The 19,655-nt window shown below is 46.6% G+C and overlaps 1 protein-coding gene across 3 annotated transcripts in view; it reads left to right on the forward strand.

The window, feature by feature from the left end:
• LOC149362495 (cationic amino acid transporter 2-like) overlaps positions 1-19,036 on the forward strand; it is a 117,307-nt gene extending 98,271 nt beyond the window's left edge. For all 3 annotated transcript variants that reach the window (XM_089573076.1, XM_089573074.1, XM_089573075.1), the window contains 5 exons: positions 237-403; positions 1,945-2,114; positions 3,543-3,651; positions 5,568-5,693; positions 18,582-19,036. In XM_089573076.1, coding sequence (XP_089429202.1) covers positions 237-403; positions 1,945-2,114; positions 3,543-3,651; positions 5,568-5,693; positions 18,582-18,616 — 607 coding nt within the window. In that variant the 3' untranslated portion in view covers positions 18,617-19,036. The remainder of the gene's footprint in view (positions 1-236; positions 404-1,944; positions 2,115-3,542; positions 3,652-5,567; positions 5,694-18,581) is intronic.
• The last annotated feature ends 619 nt before the right edge of the window (positions 19,037-19,655 follow it).

Here is a 19,655-nt window from a genome sequence, read left to right on the forward strand (position 1 = left end):
CCACAGGGCAGGGCTAATGGAGGTTGCTGGGGGTGCACTGGAGTGGCTGTAACTGGGCTGACATAAGTGTTGATAGTGGGGTTCGACTGCAGGTTCAACACATATGCAGGGATCCCTTGTCATGGCAAACCATGTTGTACTGTCGGGCAGAATTAAAACATGCTAACACAGATTAAAGCGTTACTACTCAAGTATGCGTTGAGGGAAATGGGCTCAGCTTTGGCCTTGGCTCTCAGGTACGACGTCGCTCAGTCGGCTGACGGCGATATTGACGGGTCGGAAGCCAGGAAGCCACCTCATGACAGGCAGCGGGGCGTAGCCACGACGCTTTTCAACTTGGACGGCCTCGCCAGCCCCACGGAGTCCACAGCCCTCCTCGTCAAGGTCCTCACATTACTCCTCGGTGAGTCTGAAGCTTGGCATGTGCTGGCGCATTAGTTGTTTTTGTAATTCTGCTTGCTTCTAGGAGGAAAATTGGACAGAGTTGTGTGAATAATAAATTTTTGGTTGCGAAGTGAATACGGATAACAAAAATTAGTTGTGAACTGAATCGAATGTCTTCAAATAATTGCTAACATAAGTACAGGTAAGTACAGCAGCCGAAAAGAAAGCTACCGCCGGCTGCACGTTGAAGGCATCTATCGGCTATTGCGGCTGTTGCTTCGTTTACGTTTGCACCGGCGTTTTGCCAGCGTTACAATGGATCCCGTTCTGGAAGTCGTCAACGAAGTTCTCGCAAATAGACACCTTTAGCTTACCGTGTACCTTGTTACCGTTAACGGAATACCAGGAGCCCGCATACCGCTGTGAGCTGGCGCTGATTGGTCCCGGCGCTGCAGGAGCGCGCGTAGCTTTTGGGTACGTGGCGCCATCTGGCGACGTCAAGAAGATTTGCGCATGCATTTGCTGTGCCTCAGTGATTCGTGGCTTCTCGTGTTCTAGTGTTGCTAGAAACAACACTGTCTTGTCCTATGACATCATCACGCTTGTACTTGCGAGTTTGGCCTGTGGCAGCGATACCTGTATTTTGGTTCTTGCCCTTATCTACGTTACAAGAGCTTTGTTGTCAGTATGAATGGCGTTTTTGTAATCAGGAGCTGGTATTCTGTCGGTGCAAGTCAACTTCAATTTCTCCTCAGTGTCCCTTTAAGTACTGCTGTCAAACAGCAGAGAAGGCGCAGAAGACAACGTGTTTGGCGACTGCGATGAGGAACTAAGTCATGATTATGAATAAACTACCCACAAGTACTTGCGTTTCTTTCAAATTTTAGCTTGCAGTTTTCATTTTTTTTTTCTTTTGCAGCCTCGACTGTGGTTGCTCTTCAAGTTCTGAGCTTGTGTTATAATCAATTTTATTATGGATGCAAATGATGCACTCTCCCCTCGCGTTATTTACTTCTAACTACGACACTCACAGTTGACAGCTGGGAAAGAAAGTGTGCATGATCAACAGTAGAGCTTAACGCACAGTACAGGAAGAATACCAGGATCAAAGCAGTGTGTTTTTGTAAAAGAAATCATCTATGTGACTTTGACAATTGGAACCAATGACAATCTCCTCAGGGAGGGTATTCAATCAGCAATTCTGTTCAGCAGGCGCTAATATTTAAAAGTTGTGATGCATTGTCATTTTTTTTTTTTGCCAATGTCTCATCTGATGGAAACATAGTGAGGCAATGAAGCTTTTTTAGGGTAGTTAGTGTTGCCCTTTCTGGCATTACCGTTACAGGCATCATGCGGGGCAATGGGGGCAAGACTGCATTAATCTTGGGCCACACTTGAAACACAGGACTGAGTTCTGTCCTGTTGGTTTGTGCCTGTGCCTTGTCCCATTCATTCCAACTCGAGTTCATCTCATTTGGCCTGCTTGTTGCTTGTTATTTACTTTTTTGTGGTCATGTGGGTTGTTCCCCCTCCCCCTCTTTCGTTAAATCTTGCCAACAGGGGCCCTGTTCATGGCGCTGACGGCGCTGCTGGTGTTTGCCGAGGACTATGTGCTCTCCCTGGCGGTCTCGGCCCTTGCGCCCCTGGCACTCATGGCCCTGGCGTCCGTCTTCTGCATTGCCTGCATCATCAGGCAGCCCAGTGCCAGCACGGAGACCCTCTCCTTCGCAGTGAGTCACCAACCCTCCGATCCGGTGCTCACATGAATTGTTTTAATTTCAAGGCACCCGTAAGCCATGCTGTTTAAAGGACTATAGACACCAAGTTTTCGCTTACGTGTTTTCTTCTTTCAAATTGTGCATTAGACATTCGTATATACATGGAGCACTTTTTGGTATTCGTGTACGACTGCTAAGTAATTTATATTGAATTTCTTCTTGACGCTGTTTCAGTTTCGGTTTCATCAGTGAAACGATGACTGTGACGTGTAGTTGATGTTTAGGTCACGTGAGGCTTTAAAGATCAGCTATATAATTGCTGACAGGTAATTTTTATCATTTCAGGTCTTGGAAGAGGCTGGATTAAATGTTGACGTGAATTAAAGGTACATATAAGCGATTATTTTAGTTTTTCTAGTGGATCACGTGTTGTAAACATAACTTGACGTCACAGTCGTCGTTCCGTCGATGAAACCGAAACAGTCTTGGGAATCTTGGTAGTCTGGCAATATTTAGTGCTCCCTAAAAACCCGTAAGTTGCTAATGTAGTGAACGTAGTGAGTGAAGGTCTGCCATAATGGATCTCTCGGAGAGGACTGGGTATCATCTGGGTCCAGTTACCATGTTTGGCCCCGTCACATTCTTCAACGCCAAAGAATGTTGCACCGACCTTGGAATACAAAAGGCCTAGTTTCCGATGTCCCTGTGGTGCGCCGAATCCGGCAGCAGCAGGCAAGCTGACTACGTTACATATATGGTGTCCTCCTCACCCTTATGCTCAACATGTGACGGGGGGCATGTCCACTGGTGAGGGTGTATGTGAGCAGTGCCCAATTGAACTTTACAGGACACTCCTTCCTCAGCAGGCCCGGCATCCATCTAGGGATTTTAGGGTACGAAAGCCATATAAAACTCTGCAGCGAGTGCTACTGAGAGACACTTTCTTTTGTTAAGACTCTGTTCTTGATGTAAAAATGTAAATGAGCTTGTACAGTGTCCTCTTCATCAGCTCTCTGGCTCTCACTACTCCGTCTCCTGCCCTGTCATTCCAGTCGCAATCCCGTCATCGAACATAGGCTGCAACAGCTGCTAGCAGTGGTGTGATGGACTATAACACTGGGGGAAAAGGGGATAAAAGGTCAAAGAGGTTGGAAGGAGAGGATACTACAAAGCTTAAGCATCAGTGCTCACATGCATAGACATGGTCTCTGTGCGCTTTGGAAAGTTCATTTACACTTGTGTGGTGGGCACATTTTCAGATCGTTGAACACATGACTTTTAGTTAGCACATCTGTTTTTTTTTCCCCCATTTTTATAACTTCTTCCAGCCTGTGGAAGTCTATGCTGTGACGAAGGGGAAGGGGATTGGTTCACGCATTCATCCTTGATGTCTGTTCATCCTGGAAGCCTTACAACGTGGTCTTCCTTGCATGCTCGCAGGTTCCGCTGGTGCCCTTCATCCCGTTGTTCAACATGTTTGTCAACCTGTACCTCATGATGCGTCTTCCGCCGGCCACCTGGGCCAGGTTTGGCATCTGGATGGCCCTGGGTGAGTTCAGGAATGGTGTAGGTTCGCTTGCTGCTGTAACGGAAGAGCTTGGAGCCTTTAGGCTGTTTGTGCACTGTGATCTTGGACTGAAGCATGATTTCATTCTTTGAACATTACAATCCCCGTGGCTTCCAGTTAAGCAGCCGCAGTCAGTGGCAAATAGGAGAAATTTTATGTAAACAAGTAAGAACTCAGTTAAAAGCAAGCATTCTCATCACATCTGTTCTGCAGTGCAATGTGTTAGTGCTGCATTTTTGAACCAGTAAGACAGCAGTTCGAATCTCCCTCCACATAAAATTTCTTTCGTTTCACATCTAGAATGAACTGAGTGCAAATCATTCATTATCTCCCCTGGGTGTGTGTTATCCTTTGGGTCGCATATTGAGATGCTTTTGAGTACTGTGTTGTTGGTTGCATAAGACTGCTAACAGTGCGAATCCCAGTGAGAACAAACAGTTCTTCTTTTCTTTTCTTTAAATAGCAAAAGATGTCTGCACTGGGTTTAATTTTAGGTTGAATTTTTAGATGCGAAGATAAAAATCTTCATTAAAAAAAAGCTATCAGACAAGCCAGGGACCAAAACCGGAATTTGGGGTACTATACCCTAGAGAGATTGGAATTATGCCTGTGGAAGTTATGCATGTGGAAATGTCGTTAGTATTGCAGTAGTACCATACTTTTAACACGAATAATTTGAACTTCTAATTTATTTGTACTGAGGGTTCAATCCCCTTAACTTGAAATTTTTTAAAAAAGGCAGCTCTATATAACTTGAAAAAAAAAAAAACCGTCTGTCTCTTCGAGTTCAAGTTGTCAGAAACCAACTTATATTACTTTCATAGACATTCCACTAGAAGGGTTTCCACGTGGAATGCTAGAATAAATGCTTTGAGTGCATCCAGTGTCGCCATGGCAATCAACACGCTTCTGTTGATCACTGCCACCTTTTTATGGCTTAAAGTAGTATGTAGCATGGGAATGGTTTGATGTTAACATAGCGTGTCGAGGCGGCTAAAAATTTCCTTTTGCAGCTCACTCGAAGTGTACTGAGCACTCTAAAACTTTCCACACCTCCTTCCAGCACATTATCTTTCAAATGAACAAAAGTGACCACAAACCAACTCCCTTTATGCTATGTCCTAACTTGCAGTTACGGTGAATAGCTTGTGATATGTATTGCTGCATGGCTGCCGTAGTGGCTCAGTGGTTATGGTTCTGAGCAGCTGACCCAAAGGTCACGGGTTCGATCCCAGTCATGGCTGTCGCATTTCAGTGGAGGAAAAATGCTAGAGGCCCGTGTTCTGTGCAATGTCAGTGCACACAAAAGAACTTCGGGTGGTCCAAATTATCCGGAACCCTTCACTATGGTGTCCCTTGCAGCCTGAGTCACTTTGTGACGTTAATCCCCTTAAAAACCCTCCCAAATCATTATCTCTTCTGGATGTGTGTTACCCTTTGGGTCGCATATTGAAATGCTTTTGAGCACTGCGCTGTAGGTGCATAAGACGGCTAACAGTGTGGTTGCATAAGGCGGCTAACTATAAACCAAGCATTGTTGGTGCCAAGATTTCTCATGGCCAAGGCTTGAATGAGTGCATACATAAGCAGTTTTTGTTTCTACCTATTTTACAATAGTGCCACCATATTTCTTTTACCCTTGTACAAGTGTCAGTGCAACATGGAGGAACAACAACGAACAGCATCCTTTGAGCTCTAGAAATTAGAACCTTGTATACACATTGTTTGGGCTCAGCCCTTGTGACATCAAGGCACAGCTGTAACGTTTTGTCACTTTTATCATTGATCAGAAGTAGTGGCGGGGATAATTCGAGGAAGCAATCGTCGCGTTGTTCGCTGCATTGTCAGAGAGGCCGGCCGTTTGAGCCGTGGTGTTTGACAAAACTCTTCCCCCGCAGGGATGCTGATCTACTTTGGCTACGGCATCTGGAACAGCTCGCAGAGGAAAGCCTCGCCCCCCATACTGGACGAGGCCGGCTCGAGTGAGTCCGGCGGCGGCACCCCGGACAACGCGAGTGACGACGGTGAGAGGCAGCCGCTCATGTCCTGCTGACAGAGCCCGTCTTCCGCGGCGGCGATCGCACCTCTGACCGCGGGGGGCGGAGCCACAGAGTTTGCACTGCTGCACGCGGAGCAGGGGAGGTGGAGGACAGCCGCTTCCGCTGAGGGGACCCGCCTCCACGCCTGCCTAGTTCACGCCACCGTCGTTGTCCTGTGTGCCGCTTGTGTCCCGTGACGACAGTGTTGCACACGTGTGGCAGCACATGTCTGGTGGGCTTCCTTGTCCTGTGCCACTGCTAACACACTGACGCTGATGCGGGTGACATCGAAAAGAAATTACCCTTTGTGAGGGTAGACAGTCCTCTAGTGCACTCCTTAAAAAAGGGCAGGGGCAGATTTCCACCTCTGAATATAGGAGAACCACCGACGGTACAACTTTCCGTACGATTCAAAGTTCTAAGATAACCCCGGCTGACGTGCATTGTGTGTGCAGATATTGGGATGTTCCGAGCACTTTCCTACGCCGCTGCAGGTGATGCAAACACAGGAGCCGTTATCACACCCGCTAGCACTAAGCATTGCCCTCAGTGTGTAGCATGGACCGCTAGGAAGACCAACCAACACAGCACGGCAACCCTAACACGTGCTGTATTTATCCTCTAAGTGCACCTCTAGGAGCAAGGTGCTCAACACAGCAGTAGGCAACGATGTAGATGCGCTGACATGAGCCGTATGCATGGAGGTGCCTCGCTTGCATAGAGGAGCTCCGCCTCGATCAGACGTGCATCTTCTACATCTCCTCTTGTTGGGAGACAGCAACTCTAAGTCGAGTCTTACGTTTCACTTTTCATCCCGACCAGGTCATTTGGGCAAACATCTTCTGCATTGTGTTCGAGTTCTTTGAGGGGATTCTTGTTGGTGTCGCTCACTTAGCCATGACCTGCTCTCGCTGATTTTCAGCGCGACTGCTTGACAGAGCACCCAGAACTGCAAGACTTGTAAGCTTAGTGGTTTCCACATTAATGTCATCAGGCATTGGAATGACCTGGTCTTGCAAAGACGTGAATGGCATTAGATAGTGATTTCACTGAGTGGTGCCCGTTTCTATTCCAATCATTTGTGTTCCAGCCATTTTCCTAGACTTAGCACCTATGCCTCGCATTCCATGTCCTTGACCTATACACCCCCTCTATGGATAGTGAGCTGCATGGCTGAACTTCATGTGGTCGATGTTACGGTGATGACTTCTGAATAGCATAAATACTAGTAGACTATGAGAAGGAAGTATTTTCCTTGCAGCTCAAAAAAAAGTTGGCTTCTACTTGCTGCCTTGGATGATTAGGGTGTTGGTGTGCCAATGAGTGGCTGTAGACGCTGCGCTGTGGTCTGCGCGCACTGCTCATTTCTCTGTTGAGGGTTGGCCACCAAATATGTCCCTTGATCTTGCTTTGCGCCATCTGATGCCCTGGTGGCTTCTATGGATCACTTGTAGCATCTGACGGCGTAAGAGGTTCAGAATGATAGTGTGGTGAGCTTAGAGCAAGATGCCATTACGTACTGTTACACGGCCCCATCCTTTCCAGTATTTTCTTAGGTGTACTCGAACCTTGGAAATGTTCTCCACCTATTGTTTCTGGCAGATGCTGTGGGAATTTTAATTGTAAAAATAAATACATATCCCCCTTTTAACCCTGGCTGACACAGTTCAGAACCGCCGGACCCCACCCCGTGATCGTGTACGGTACCGAGCGCACACCGACCACAGCGGGCCTTGCTCTGCGGGAACAAAGGAAAGACACTCTGGCTGACACAAACAAGGCATTTATTGCTACAACAGCAATAACGCCAGCTAGCAACAAAATATGCTGAGTAATCGAGGATGTCCGACTCACCAGCATGGTTACGAGCAAATGTTTGCCTACGCTAGGGCAAGGTATACTCCGCGGCCGGACAGGACGAGATGCGGGGGAACGTTCCTCCCCACGAGGCTTCACGCCAGCCGGTGAAGAGCGGAGCCTCGCGCTGAACATCAGTACGCTTCCCCGGTCCCGAGCAGAAGAGAGCCGTCTCCCCCAGGTGTGCGCGCAGCAAACACGCCATATGTGGCGCTCGTGTTGCTGAGACGCCAGCACTCTTCCTTGTTAGTTAAAAGTAACTAACATGGCAAAGGAGGGTGCATTGCGGGGAAGCGAACCACAGGAGACTAGTTGAAGGTTCATTGCGGGGAAGTGAACCATAGGGGACTAGTACAGCGCGTCCCCACAAACAGTAGCAGCAGAGCATAGCCACAGTCTTCTGCTTGGTGCTTTCCTAGTGCTTCCAGGCAGGGCAAGATAAGATGAGTCTCTGCTAGTACAGCTTTGCCGACGAGTAGCTGAGCGGAATTCGCCTGTGGTTGACGGTGCTCTTGATTCAGGTCCTTGACTGGTGCTCTCGAAAGTGCGTCCGCTTTGGTTACCAGTTTGTCAGGAACATGGAGAACTTTGAACTAATACTCCATGATACGAAACGTTAGTCCTCCAAATTTGAGGCGGTGTAACATTGAGCTGAGGTGAGCCCGCAGCGTGATGAGCTAGTGGTGATCCATTTCAGCTTGAAACTTGGCGGCTCTTGCGAACTAGTTGAATCGCTCGACGAACCATGTCACTGCCAAGGCTTCTTTTTCTGTTTGGCTGTAACGATTTTCTGTGGTTGCGAGAGCTCTCCACACACATGCCACTGCTCGCCTCTCGCCCAATGGCTGACCCGGAAGCAAGACTGCTGCTTGGCTATAGGAACTTGCATCAGCTGAAACAGCTGTTGGTTAGGACAGTTAATACTTGCACGTGTTCTTCTTTTCAGAGACGCTCTGATTGGTGCTGTGGAAGAGAAAGTACATTTCTTTTTGTTCACTTTGATGCTTATTTTTTCGAGACAATGCAGCACTTGACAGAGACATCACTCATGCTCTTCCTGTGATGAGCTGAAGGCTCAAATATAGTCGGCCAGGCTTACTACTTCCTCCAGAAATTCAAGGATGCGGGTCATCTGTCGCTAAATTCTGTGCTGAGCAGATGCCAGAAGGAAATTTCAAAAGCAGAACCGTCCTGTCGGGGTTACGAATGTTGTAAGTTTCTGGCTTTCTTCGGAGAGCTTCACCTGATGAAAGCCAGTGGTGCCGTCGAGCTTTGAAATAAAAAAAAAAGCTCTCCGTTCCCAGATACTTTGGGACGTTGTCAACCGAATGTACAATGTGACGCTTCATCAGTGCAACTTCACTGAAGCGAGTGTTGTCTATGCAGATACGCTAGCCTTCTCTGGCTTTTGGAACAAAGACCATGCCGGCGTGCCAGTCTGTAGCATTGTCCACCTTTTGGATCGCTCCTTCAGTTTCTTAGCTTCTTCAGCTCGTCACAAAAGGTGCTGTGCAGCGGAATCTGAATTCTCCTTGGCACACTAAATGAGGGCTGTTTAGCTTGAGGTCAAAGCCAAATCCTGTACTTTCTTTCAGCTTGCCTAGACTGTCAAGCAACTTTTTTTTTTCAAATGTGCTGTCGGTGAACTTTATGATGCCAAGAGCTTGAAATGCAGGGAAGCAGAAAAGAGGAGGATCTTTTGATGGCATGACTTTAGCCCTTTGCCAGACTTGCCCTTCTAGTGCTAAGTGGCTTGAAATGTACTCAGAACATTCAAAGGATAGCCTCTGGGGGCCATGAGGTCACCTTCTGGCTTCTGAAGCTTTTTCAGGGCGGTGAGAAATGAGCTTGACACTACAGTTACGTCCGTTCCTGTGTCCACCTTGAAGCTTGCATCATATCTGTTTACGGCCATCTGAATGACTTCGTCCAGGTATGGCTGGACGCGATTGCACGTAGTTCAGCAGACCACAGGTCCTTCTTCTCGTAGGTGATCTTAAAGCTTCCAGTCTTCTTTCGCCACTGGTACTTCGCAAGTCTCACTGGGCACTCTGCACAAGTACCTGCAGCTTTTTGCAGCATCGCTTGAGTGCGACTGAAACTTGGCACAGTCGTTCCTTCCGCTAGCCTTTGATGAGCCCGAGCTGGGTTGTGGCTTGGAGAAGCATTTTTGAACCTTTGCTTTGGAGGCCATGCTAGTTGCATCCACTTCCCTTTGGAAGACCGCTGCGCCAACTTTCATGGCATCTTCGCAAATTCGAGCCTGAAGCCTGGCTTTTCCGGGTGAGAGCTTTGGGATGCATGGCAGTTTGTCCCTTGGAATTAGCGTCCACAAAGACCGATGATGAATTTGTCCCGAACCAGACATTCTTCCACATCGGCAAAGTCCTAGTTGCACTTTTTGACGAGCATGCGTAACGCAGTGTAGCAGTTTCAATCGATTTGTCATATTGCACGTGTTGGTGGAAGTGGACGCTTCCGTAGACCTAGCAGCTGCAATCTTCAGCGGTCTGTGCTAGAGTGTTGAGGATGCGACAGGCTTCATGGGGGTCCGTTGCTTATATGAACATCCTGACCTTTGCTTCGCCCCATGCTTGGTAGAGGCTCGAAGCATAACGATAGTCTTCGAACTGGATTTTCCGTTCTTTCCAAGCACTAGGGTTCGCAAAGTCCAACTTCGATGGTGGTTGACTTCCTGTGCGGCTCAACTGTGGAGCTGACTTCATCCAACATGGTGGTTTCGGCAGGCAATGCCCGTTGACTTGTCGCCGGCTTGTTGCCGACTCTTCGCCGGCTTGTTGCCGACTCGTCGCCAGCTTGTCGCCGACTTGTCACCTGCTTATTGCCGACTTGCCGCTAGGACATGGCCTGCGCCATGATCGCCAGTAGCAGCAAGAGGTAGCGCTCAGGCATAAACAAATCCCGTTGGTAGTAAACAAATTTGCATCATTTCACTTCCTGTGTGCTTCATAATGTGGACTTTGTCCGTTTTTGATGATGCGAATTTCGGGTGACACAAATATTTTTCACAGCGCATTGATATTCACATTTCTACTGTACGCACTGTCGGCTATGGGATAATGCTCCCACCTCAAACAGTGCGGAGTTCTCATTGTTAACAATGTGAGGAGTTTTTAACCAGGGTAATCGGATTCATGCGGTCAGCAGTTGCAGGAGATTTTGACAACAGTGCTGGTGTGGTTAGCAATGGGAGTAGATTACAGTGTTTCACAATCTCCTCTGACCTGCCAGAACTGTTCAGGTTCTGAGGTGGAAATCTACTGCAGTTGCCAGCTGTAAGTATTTTGTGTTTACAGGGGTGGGAATCTACCCCTGAGTTACGGGGCGTATCGTGGCTATTTTAGAGAGTGTGCTATAGGATTGTTTACTCCCATGAAGCGTAATTCCTGTTTGGTGTGTAATCACGCTGGGCAAGCTCTTCCCGTGACTTTCGATGTGGGCTTCCATGTCATCAGTGGCGGCTTGTGAATTGCAAGCTTGGTGAGAGAAGCTGGTAACATTGCTAGTTGCTGTTGGTAGAAACATTTATAGCCGTAGGCCTGGCCAGATCCGTGCAGAACCAGATAGACAGCCAAATAATGGGCCAATGCAAAGCACCAAATAGGAGGGTATTCGAAGACCCCTTCTGGCCTCAGTTAATCAAGTATTGAACAAAGAGCCCTTTTTACTGAAGATGTCTGTGCTTTTCTCACTGGGAGCAGAAAAGGAAGTAGCGCTGATGTCTGCTTCAAAGTCACGGGCTGGAAATTCATGCCTTTCTGGTGGGCCTCGTCTGCTTCTCTTGGTGCTTTTGGTGGGTCATGCTTAAACTGCATGCACGTACAGAGCGAGCCAGCAGGGAACACTGTTAGTATATGCCCAGCACTATCTTGAGATAAAAAAAAAATCAGGTTTTCAAGTTTTTCTTATTTCATGTCTTCCCGATTACACCAAAGAATGCAACCAAACTTGAAAGGACCCCTGAGTGTGGTGAGAGTGAGGTGAACTTACGTGTTCAGCAGCATGGAATATTTGCTGTGTGGGCTTCAAAATGGTGAGAAGGCATGAGTTTCATGATCATTTGGTGCAGTTGATCATGCCATCTCTTACCTGTGCCCAGTGAGCAGTGTATTCGTTTTAATGCTTCACCCTTGCTTCCCTGCTGCTTTGCGGGATGAACGCTGTTTGTGTGATGAGCGCTGCTGCTTGGTTTTAACGCCCTCTCTCTCTCCTGCTGTGAAAAACTAACCTGTACTGTCTGTTGGTTTTGTGGCGAGAGTGAATCGCGTGACGACTATGTGTGTGCGTGCTTGTCATGCTGTGATTGCCTTGTATCAGTTTAAACTAAAGGGAGTGAAAACGGAGTAAACTCCTCTGGCGCACTCTTTTATGAAAGGATGTGCGCTAGAAGACAGTTACTCCCTGTTTATTCCCCCATAGGCATATTCGTGTAAGTTGTGTAAACCACAGTTGTTATTGTGAAGGTTTGTGGTGAATGTTGCTGTACTGACTTGTACGCATTCAGCATGGCGATGACTTGACTCTCCACTCGAAACTAATCCCAGAAAAATGATGTCAGCTGTGTTTTGCGATCATGCCTAATTCCTGTAATGGGACGAATGAGCCGAGTTTGTACGCAGTCTTCTTGTAGAGTCGTGAAAGTTGGACTGTGGTTCTCCATGTGGACCGCGTGAGAAAAGTTGTAATTTTCTAGTATTTTTTTTTTTAAGGGAAACCTTTGCTTTTGATTCATATACATAACACATAGCCAAAGAAGGTGCTTACCATTTAGATACCATTTTTCATCCTATAAAAGTTTTTATAAAAATCGTCCACAATTCTACGTAAATATTTTCAGGGCTGTACAGTGCACATTATTGGGAGCCATGTTCTTGTCTCAAAAATAATGGCGCGAAGTTGTTTATAAATATTTGCTCTGGCTCTTTTGGAAAGTAACAGCACCGTTCCATCACTTTAGTGAATTTCGATGCAGGCAAAATTCTAGAGGCCCATGTACTGTGCGATGTCAGTGCGCGTTAAAGAACCCCAGGTGGTCGAAATTTCCGGAGCCCTCCACTACGGCATCCCTCATAGCCTGAGTTGCTTTGGGACGTCAGACCCCCATAAACCATAAACATCTTCAGTGCACTTCAATGAAGAACTCATTTTAGATACCTCTTTCTATGTGTTCGAATAATGGGGCTTTTCTCCAAGCAGAAAAACCTAGGGGGCAGCACTTGCTCTACCTCTTTCTATGCAACGTTCTAAAACCAAAGTTGTGGTTTGCAAATTATTGTGAAGCGTGAAATTCGTCTTCCCAAGAAATGTTCCTATTTCTGCTTAGTGAAAAAAAAAAAAAGTTCTTAAAATGTAGATCGTACTCTTTGCAATACAGTTGAACCCTGCTACAATAAATGCCTGCCACTGTACCAAAATTTCCTCCGCAGCAAAGTGCAGTCATACCTTGGGAATTCAGTAATGAAGGGGACCAAAAACTTGTTCAAATAACATGAAAGAAATTTCGCAAGGAAGCATCTGCTTTTTGAAATTTTTTGTCTTGCAATTCTCAATGTAGCTGCGTTCAACTGTAATGTGCTGTAATTTTCCATTTCGTTGTGTGAAAGTTTTGAAAGGAACTGTACAAAGGCTAGCAGAGTAATGGCAAGTTTAGGAAGATTGCCATGCTTACTGGATACCTCTATAAATGACTCTGGTAATACGTGATATTTCAGGTTGTTCATCAGTTAATCTTTCACGATAATGTGCCCTTTGTGGCTACAGCTCGTCGCATAACGACTATTACAAGGACACGTGGTGTAGTGAACTAGGTGCCCACGTAACTGAGGCCAGCATAACTTAGCTAGAAATACCAAATGAAAAGACAAATTTGAAATTTTTACTGGCTTTAAGTGATAAGCACTCTTTGGTTTCAAAGGGAAATGTTTTGCAGGGCGCGAAGTTTGAACTGAACCTCATTTTATTTTTCAGTAACATAAATATGTGCCAGTTAAGACCAGTATGATGCAAGTTGATAGCATCAGCATCTTTTTTTTTCTTGCAAGCTTGCTTTGGTAGCTTGCAATGGAAATTCAATGGAAATGAAAAGGTGGTCGCAACATTAAGGGTGCACAGTGGAACAGAGAATTAGTTGGGTGCTGCTGTGTCTCAGTTGCAATTGTCTCATAGTAGAAGCAGAGTCGCTCATTCTGTGCAATACAAGGACACGGAATTGCTGACTGACCAGTGCATTACGTAGCGTAGCTGTATGCAGCGCATTACGTAGTGTAGCGTAGCTATACCTTGACTGCACGTAAGCACGTACATGTACTAACAGGGTTGAAAAGTAACTCCCCCTCAAAGTTCCAAACCGTGCTGCATGCAGTACGGCACGATTCAGAACTTTGAGGGGAGGTGGAGGGGGGGGTGTTACTTTGACCCCAGCACTACATTTTTCTGAAGTGACTGTGATGAAGTGACTGGGCAGGCATTCTTGCATGCCTGTGTTACTTGTAGCATTTCGTTGTGCTGGCAGTGATCGCGCAAAATTGGTGATGCAGTTTTGAAAAGACTCTGTACTGTTAGGCTGGTTTCTCGATTTGCTTGCAAGCATCGGGCTGCTTTTTTCCTCATCTGCCAACCTTAAATGTTCATTATTACGTCAGTTCAGGCTGTGCAGCCAACTACACACACACACGCACCGTATTTACTCTCATAATGATCGCACCCCCGAATTTTGTTGCCAGAAATAAATTTTTTTATTCCCCGCATAATGATCGCACCCCGAACTTGCGGCTGCAATTTGTCGACGATGTTGAGTCTAGCCAATGATGATCGTACTTGCTATCTGTCTGACAGATAGATGACTATCTTGCTCTGTCAGCATTGCAGCGGCAGCCGCTTGTTGGCTGGACCTGCAGTCACACGGGCAGTCCAAATGCGGTTATGCTTAATCGCGGATACCAAACTTATCTGCGGTAATCTCGAATCACGGTTCGCCGTTGTCGCAATGCTCGCCACCATTCTGGGTTGCGGTGCAACGAAGTGACGCGGTGATCCGGCTAAACTTCATTGTTCACGTAAATAATAAGCCCTGGGGTACGGGAACGTCAAGAATGAATCTTCCTTGAGGATCGCTGGCCTATACCAAGTTGCTGGTAGGAGTAATAACTGCGATACAAGCTAGTTTTATGTTCGCAGCCGCGTTGCAGCGCGAGTGACCCGATCTGCTTGCACGCCAGCTCCGCTGCTAAGGCGTCGCTGAAATCGATTGTATATATTTCTTTTAATACAAAACAATTAGGTTGTCAGTAAGGCAGCACTATAAGTAGAACATTCATTATAGCGTTGGTCAGTTCAAAAGCGCCATCCACTGTGGCTTCGATACGAAACAAGTTAGGCCTAGCGACGACTAGGGAGTACAGAGCGCCGTCGTCTGCCGCGCTCGCGGGCGGCATCATTGCGGTAAACTCGCGAAATCTGGTGCTGCGAGCGTTCCGAATTTGTCGCCTACTTTAACGATGCGGCAAGGACCGGACATTTTTCGGTGTAATGGCGGTAAAATGCATACATTGAGCGCCATGGGACGTTGCTGTTGTACACTGTTGCTGCGCCATCGGACGAGATCAAAGGCTGCATAAAAGCGCCGTCGCGCCGCACTATACACACTGCCTCTTTTGATGCGTTGCGCTTGGAACGTGATTTAGTGCAAAGAAAGTATGTTCTTGAAGCGAGCCAGCTCGTGCGCTTCTTCTTGGTTAACGACGTAAGCCGAGATCGCCGAGCTAGGTTTGCGATAACGCATTTAGTGGCGTAACCGCGGGTAGCGCGCCCGAGCGACAAGGGAGGGTAGTCTGACCAGCAACTTGTTTGCGTTTTCGGGGCTCAAAAATTTTTTGTGAAAACTTTACCCCACGTGATGATCGCAGCCCTAAATTTGCCTCAATTTTTTGAAAAAAAAAGTGCGATCATTATGCGAGTAAGTATGGTATATAGCTCATATATCTTTCTGTCTCTCTTGCATTTGTGTTGTGGAGCATTTTGTGTGTATTTTCTGTGTGCTTGTTGTATCTAACTCTGATGCTTTTGACTTCAGAACTAAATAGTGGCATGGGTGCCGCATAGCGTTCCTGTCTATGGAAGTTGTGTTGTGCTGCATTGTGTGCACCCTTGTTGCAACTAACAGTCATGCTTTATATGATGTTTGAAAATAGTGGGCACAGCCCCCCAGCGTAGCATTTCTCTCAATGGCAACTGAACACTATTTCCTGGAACCTGTGGAGGTTTGCTTACACCCATAAAATGCCATCGCTACTGCACAACACAGGTATCTTACTGTGGGCATGCTGTATTTACCCAATTCTAATGCTCGCTGTTTGTCATGAAAATTGAGCCTCAAAACGGCATGTGCTTTATAATTAGATTCAAAACGGGAGCCACGCTACAAACAGCCCCAGCGTCTTTGTCGTCTCAGCATGCCAGAAAGCCTTTCTAGAATGTTGGCAATTGGCATAGTTGGCATCGTGTAGATGTTAGGTCCAACTGCCTCTTTTTTACATTAATGGCTGTCTGAAATTGCGGGACCGAGCTGGAGAGCCGATGTCCTGCTCTCACCAGGATGCATGGAGCTCCATGTGTGCAAAGAAAAATTGGAAGTGTGCATGCAAATTTGTTCCGGTGATGAAAATTTGAACTATGTGTTATTTACCCAGCTCATTCGCAGTTGCAGTCATTTTCTGATACGAGCAGTAGATAGGGCAAGAGAAAACTTCCTGTTAGTGAATTTACTCCCAATAATCTCTGGAGCATGAGTTGCGCTGGAATCCTAAACATACGGGATCGTTGACATTTTGCTTTGACGCTCACCAGGCTAGTCGTATGGGCCAAACACGAGTGTGGAAAACATGGAACCTGCGCTGTGTTACCACCCTCTATCTCCATTTGCCTCCAGCCTCTGGCTTTGCAGCTGCATTGATGTGCGTCTGTTGCTCCGAGGTCTGCTCGCTGTGACGACAGCAAAGGAGAATTGTCTGGAGAGCAACAAGGAGTGACACAGAAACAGATATGAACGCTGGCTCACGGTTCCGCACAAATCGTGCTTTTATGCGAAGCATATTACTAGAGGTACACTACAGCCCTTCGCCGTGGTTACGTGCCGTGCACACCACGTGACACATGACGTCACGACAGAGGAAGATGAGGGTCCACCTCGCGCCGTCGCTGTGGTTGCACGCCGTGCAGACCACGTGGTACAGTGACGACACACCACGTGACATACCACGTGACACATGACGTCACAACAGATCGCCGTCACGCGCTGGGAGAGGGAGAACGATGCCATCGCCCAGACACCGGAATGTCCTCGAGCGGCATTCCCGCGCATTTCGAATGCGCGTTCACACTCGGTGTAGGTGAAACGCTCGCTCCACCGGGCAGGCGGACGCGGCTTCCGTGGCAATCCAGGCGCCCACCCAACGCGCGTCTCAGGGTTAGTCGGCGTTCCGCTGTAGCCATGCCGTTGTCTTCCCCCACGACGAAGGCTTCTAGTGGTTGTATTAAAATGATCAAGTATTCAACCAAGGAAAGCCATGTATTAACAAGCCTAGCCATCAATATGCTTCGCATCTGACCAGGGTTAACCAAGTTAAGCTTCAGCCATTTTTTTAGTCACGATTATAAAAATCGAATGCGCGTTAGAATCAGGTAATTGCGGCAGCTCAACAGGTGTGTTGCGAGGCTGGGCTCTGGCATTTTACAGGCCTGGGCAAAGCCTTCATAAGTTCAGCATGAGTGTCTTCAGGGGCTATTGAGAGTGCTCACGGAACAGCCGTGCAAACTGTTGGTGAATCGAGGTGCTTGTAGTGATTGTGGCTTGCATTTAGCACTCGCTTGATTCATTGTGTGCTACCAGCTTTGGTGGGCTCCACTGTGCTGTGTCGCTTTCATTGTGAGGAATTGTGTAGCACCATGGCAGCTGCTAGCAGTTATGATTACCTGAGCAAAGTTGTTGCCCTGTCACATAAGAGCTTCCTGCGATACTGGTGTCGCTCCTACACTGCGCCAACTGTTGAAGTGTTTGGTGCATCAGAGAATGGGAATGGTGACTGTATAACTGTGCTTTGCATGTTTCTGCTGCTAACGGTGCAATTCCTGTCGGTGTTTGTCACAAATTCATTACTATTGTTTCACCCTGAGATGCTGTTTTGCATTGTCCTCTGCTGTTTTGCATGTTCGCATACCATAACTGCACTTTCTGCTGTTTTTGGTCGCTTGTGCTGTTGCCAAGGTGCAGTCTGTGTTGCTAGGGAGCTTGGTGGGACATGGAATGGCGCTTTTAAAAATGTTGCAGTCAGTGTGCGACACTGCAGTGCTGTGGTCGTTGGTACTAAATTATTATGTGTTGTAATGATCGTTTGGGTTGCAGTGGTACATTTGCTAGCTTTGTCCTTCAAGGTGTCATCTGAAAAGTGCACAAAGGAAGTGGAATTTCTTGGAAACAGCTCAAAAAAGACACGGACGACACAACAGATGGGACTGGTGCTACAGTCCCGTCTGTTGTGTTTTCCTTCCCTTTTTTTGCACCGCACTTCCAAGATACTCAAACCAACTAGCCTAAACAACCAGGCTTTTGCCGTTGAAAGTGGATCTTGGTAGAGGTTTTCACTAGCTTATCTCAGGTCCTTGAAGAGACGGGTTCATTAAGTTGGTTTTGCTGTGTGTGGAATGACTGCAACTGAAGGCGTCGGCAGTGTTTTCTTCCGCATCATTTTGTAGCTCTGCTGTACATTCAGTCTTTGTGATATTGCAATGCACTTGGCTAGGTTTCGAGTGATGCATTTGTTTTCTTGTTTACAAACATATATATACATAAGTATATATAGATATATGTACATTTATGTATACATATATATTTGCATTTGCTTTTCTCTTGTGTTGCCTTAAGCAGCCATCCAGAGGCACTTGATCTAAAGTGCGACGTGTGCGCCTTTCTTCTGCTTCTTCTTTTTTGTTCTCAAACAGCTGCGAGGGCTGAACCAGACAGGACGAGACACTGACCAAAGCAATTCATTGTGGGCTCATCAGGACTTTTTTTGCCATTTTGTTCCTTTGCCATTTTAATGACAAACGAAGTCACAGCTGCATCTGCTTGGACGGTGACTGTGCCAAGGCTCAATCTTATCAATCGACCTGCTGTGCCAAGGTGCTGCTGTGATAATACAGGCTGTGCCTGTGATAAAGGTAATTGCTTCTTCCTGTTCGAAAACGTTTTAAGGACAGCGCTGTATGGTTGTTTTATTTTTAATTTTACTGGTAAGACGTTTCACAAATGAGCACCTGTTAAAACCAGCCTCATTTTTATGGCACCTGTGAATCCAGTGGACATTGATACATTCCTTTGAGGGGCACTGTCTGGTGCGCTTATAATCGACCTAAGTGCTTCAAGAATGAGCATGAAGTATTGGACTTTTACCGACTTTTGAGATTTTGTCACTTTTCTTTATCATTGAACACTTATTCCTATCACTGTTTTTTGTAAATTGAAAAAAAAAAGAAAATCTAGGGTCCTTTGTGCTGCCTGAATTTATCGCAAGATACCATTTTATTTTTGACGTTCTCTTTTAAGCAACATTGCTGCAGAAGTTCTGCACTTCATTATAGTAGAAACATAAGACCCTGAGATGATGTCATGATATTGTGTTGAACAAAATTTTCTTCAAAGATTAGTGAATTTTTTTCTTTTATGCGCGTTGTGTAGTGATGTTTTATGTTATATGGCCCTTTTCTGTTTGTTGTGAACTGACTGTTAATGCTGCAATATGTTTAAGTTGGGGAGAATTTCTGCACGCCGCCTAATGCAGTTACTGCAGAATATTGCTCGATGGCTTTTGTCGAGCGTTTGTCCGACGCTTGATGGCGATTCTCCTATTGAGTATTTCTCAAGCGTACACAAGGTAGGTCTTGCGCAATTATTGTAGCTGGTCAGATGTCTTCTTTTTTTTAACGTAATTGCTCCTTCAGACGTACTCATTTTTTATGAATATGTGATGCTGTGAGCTTTGCTATGAAGTGTAGTCGTTACTATTTCTTTCACCA

This window comes from Amblyomma mixtum, chromosome 2, assembly GCF_055824585.1.
Source record: "Amblyomma mixtum isolate Tamu chromosome 2, ASM5582458v1, whole genome shotgun sequence".
Classification (NCBI taxonomy): domain Eukaryota; kingdom Metazoa; phylum Arthropoda; class Arachnida; order Ixodida; family Ixodidae; genus Amblyomma; species Amblyomma mixtum.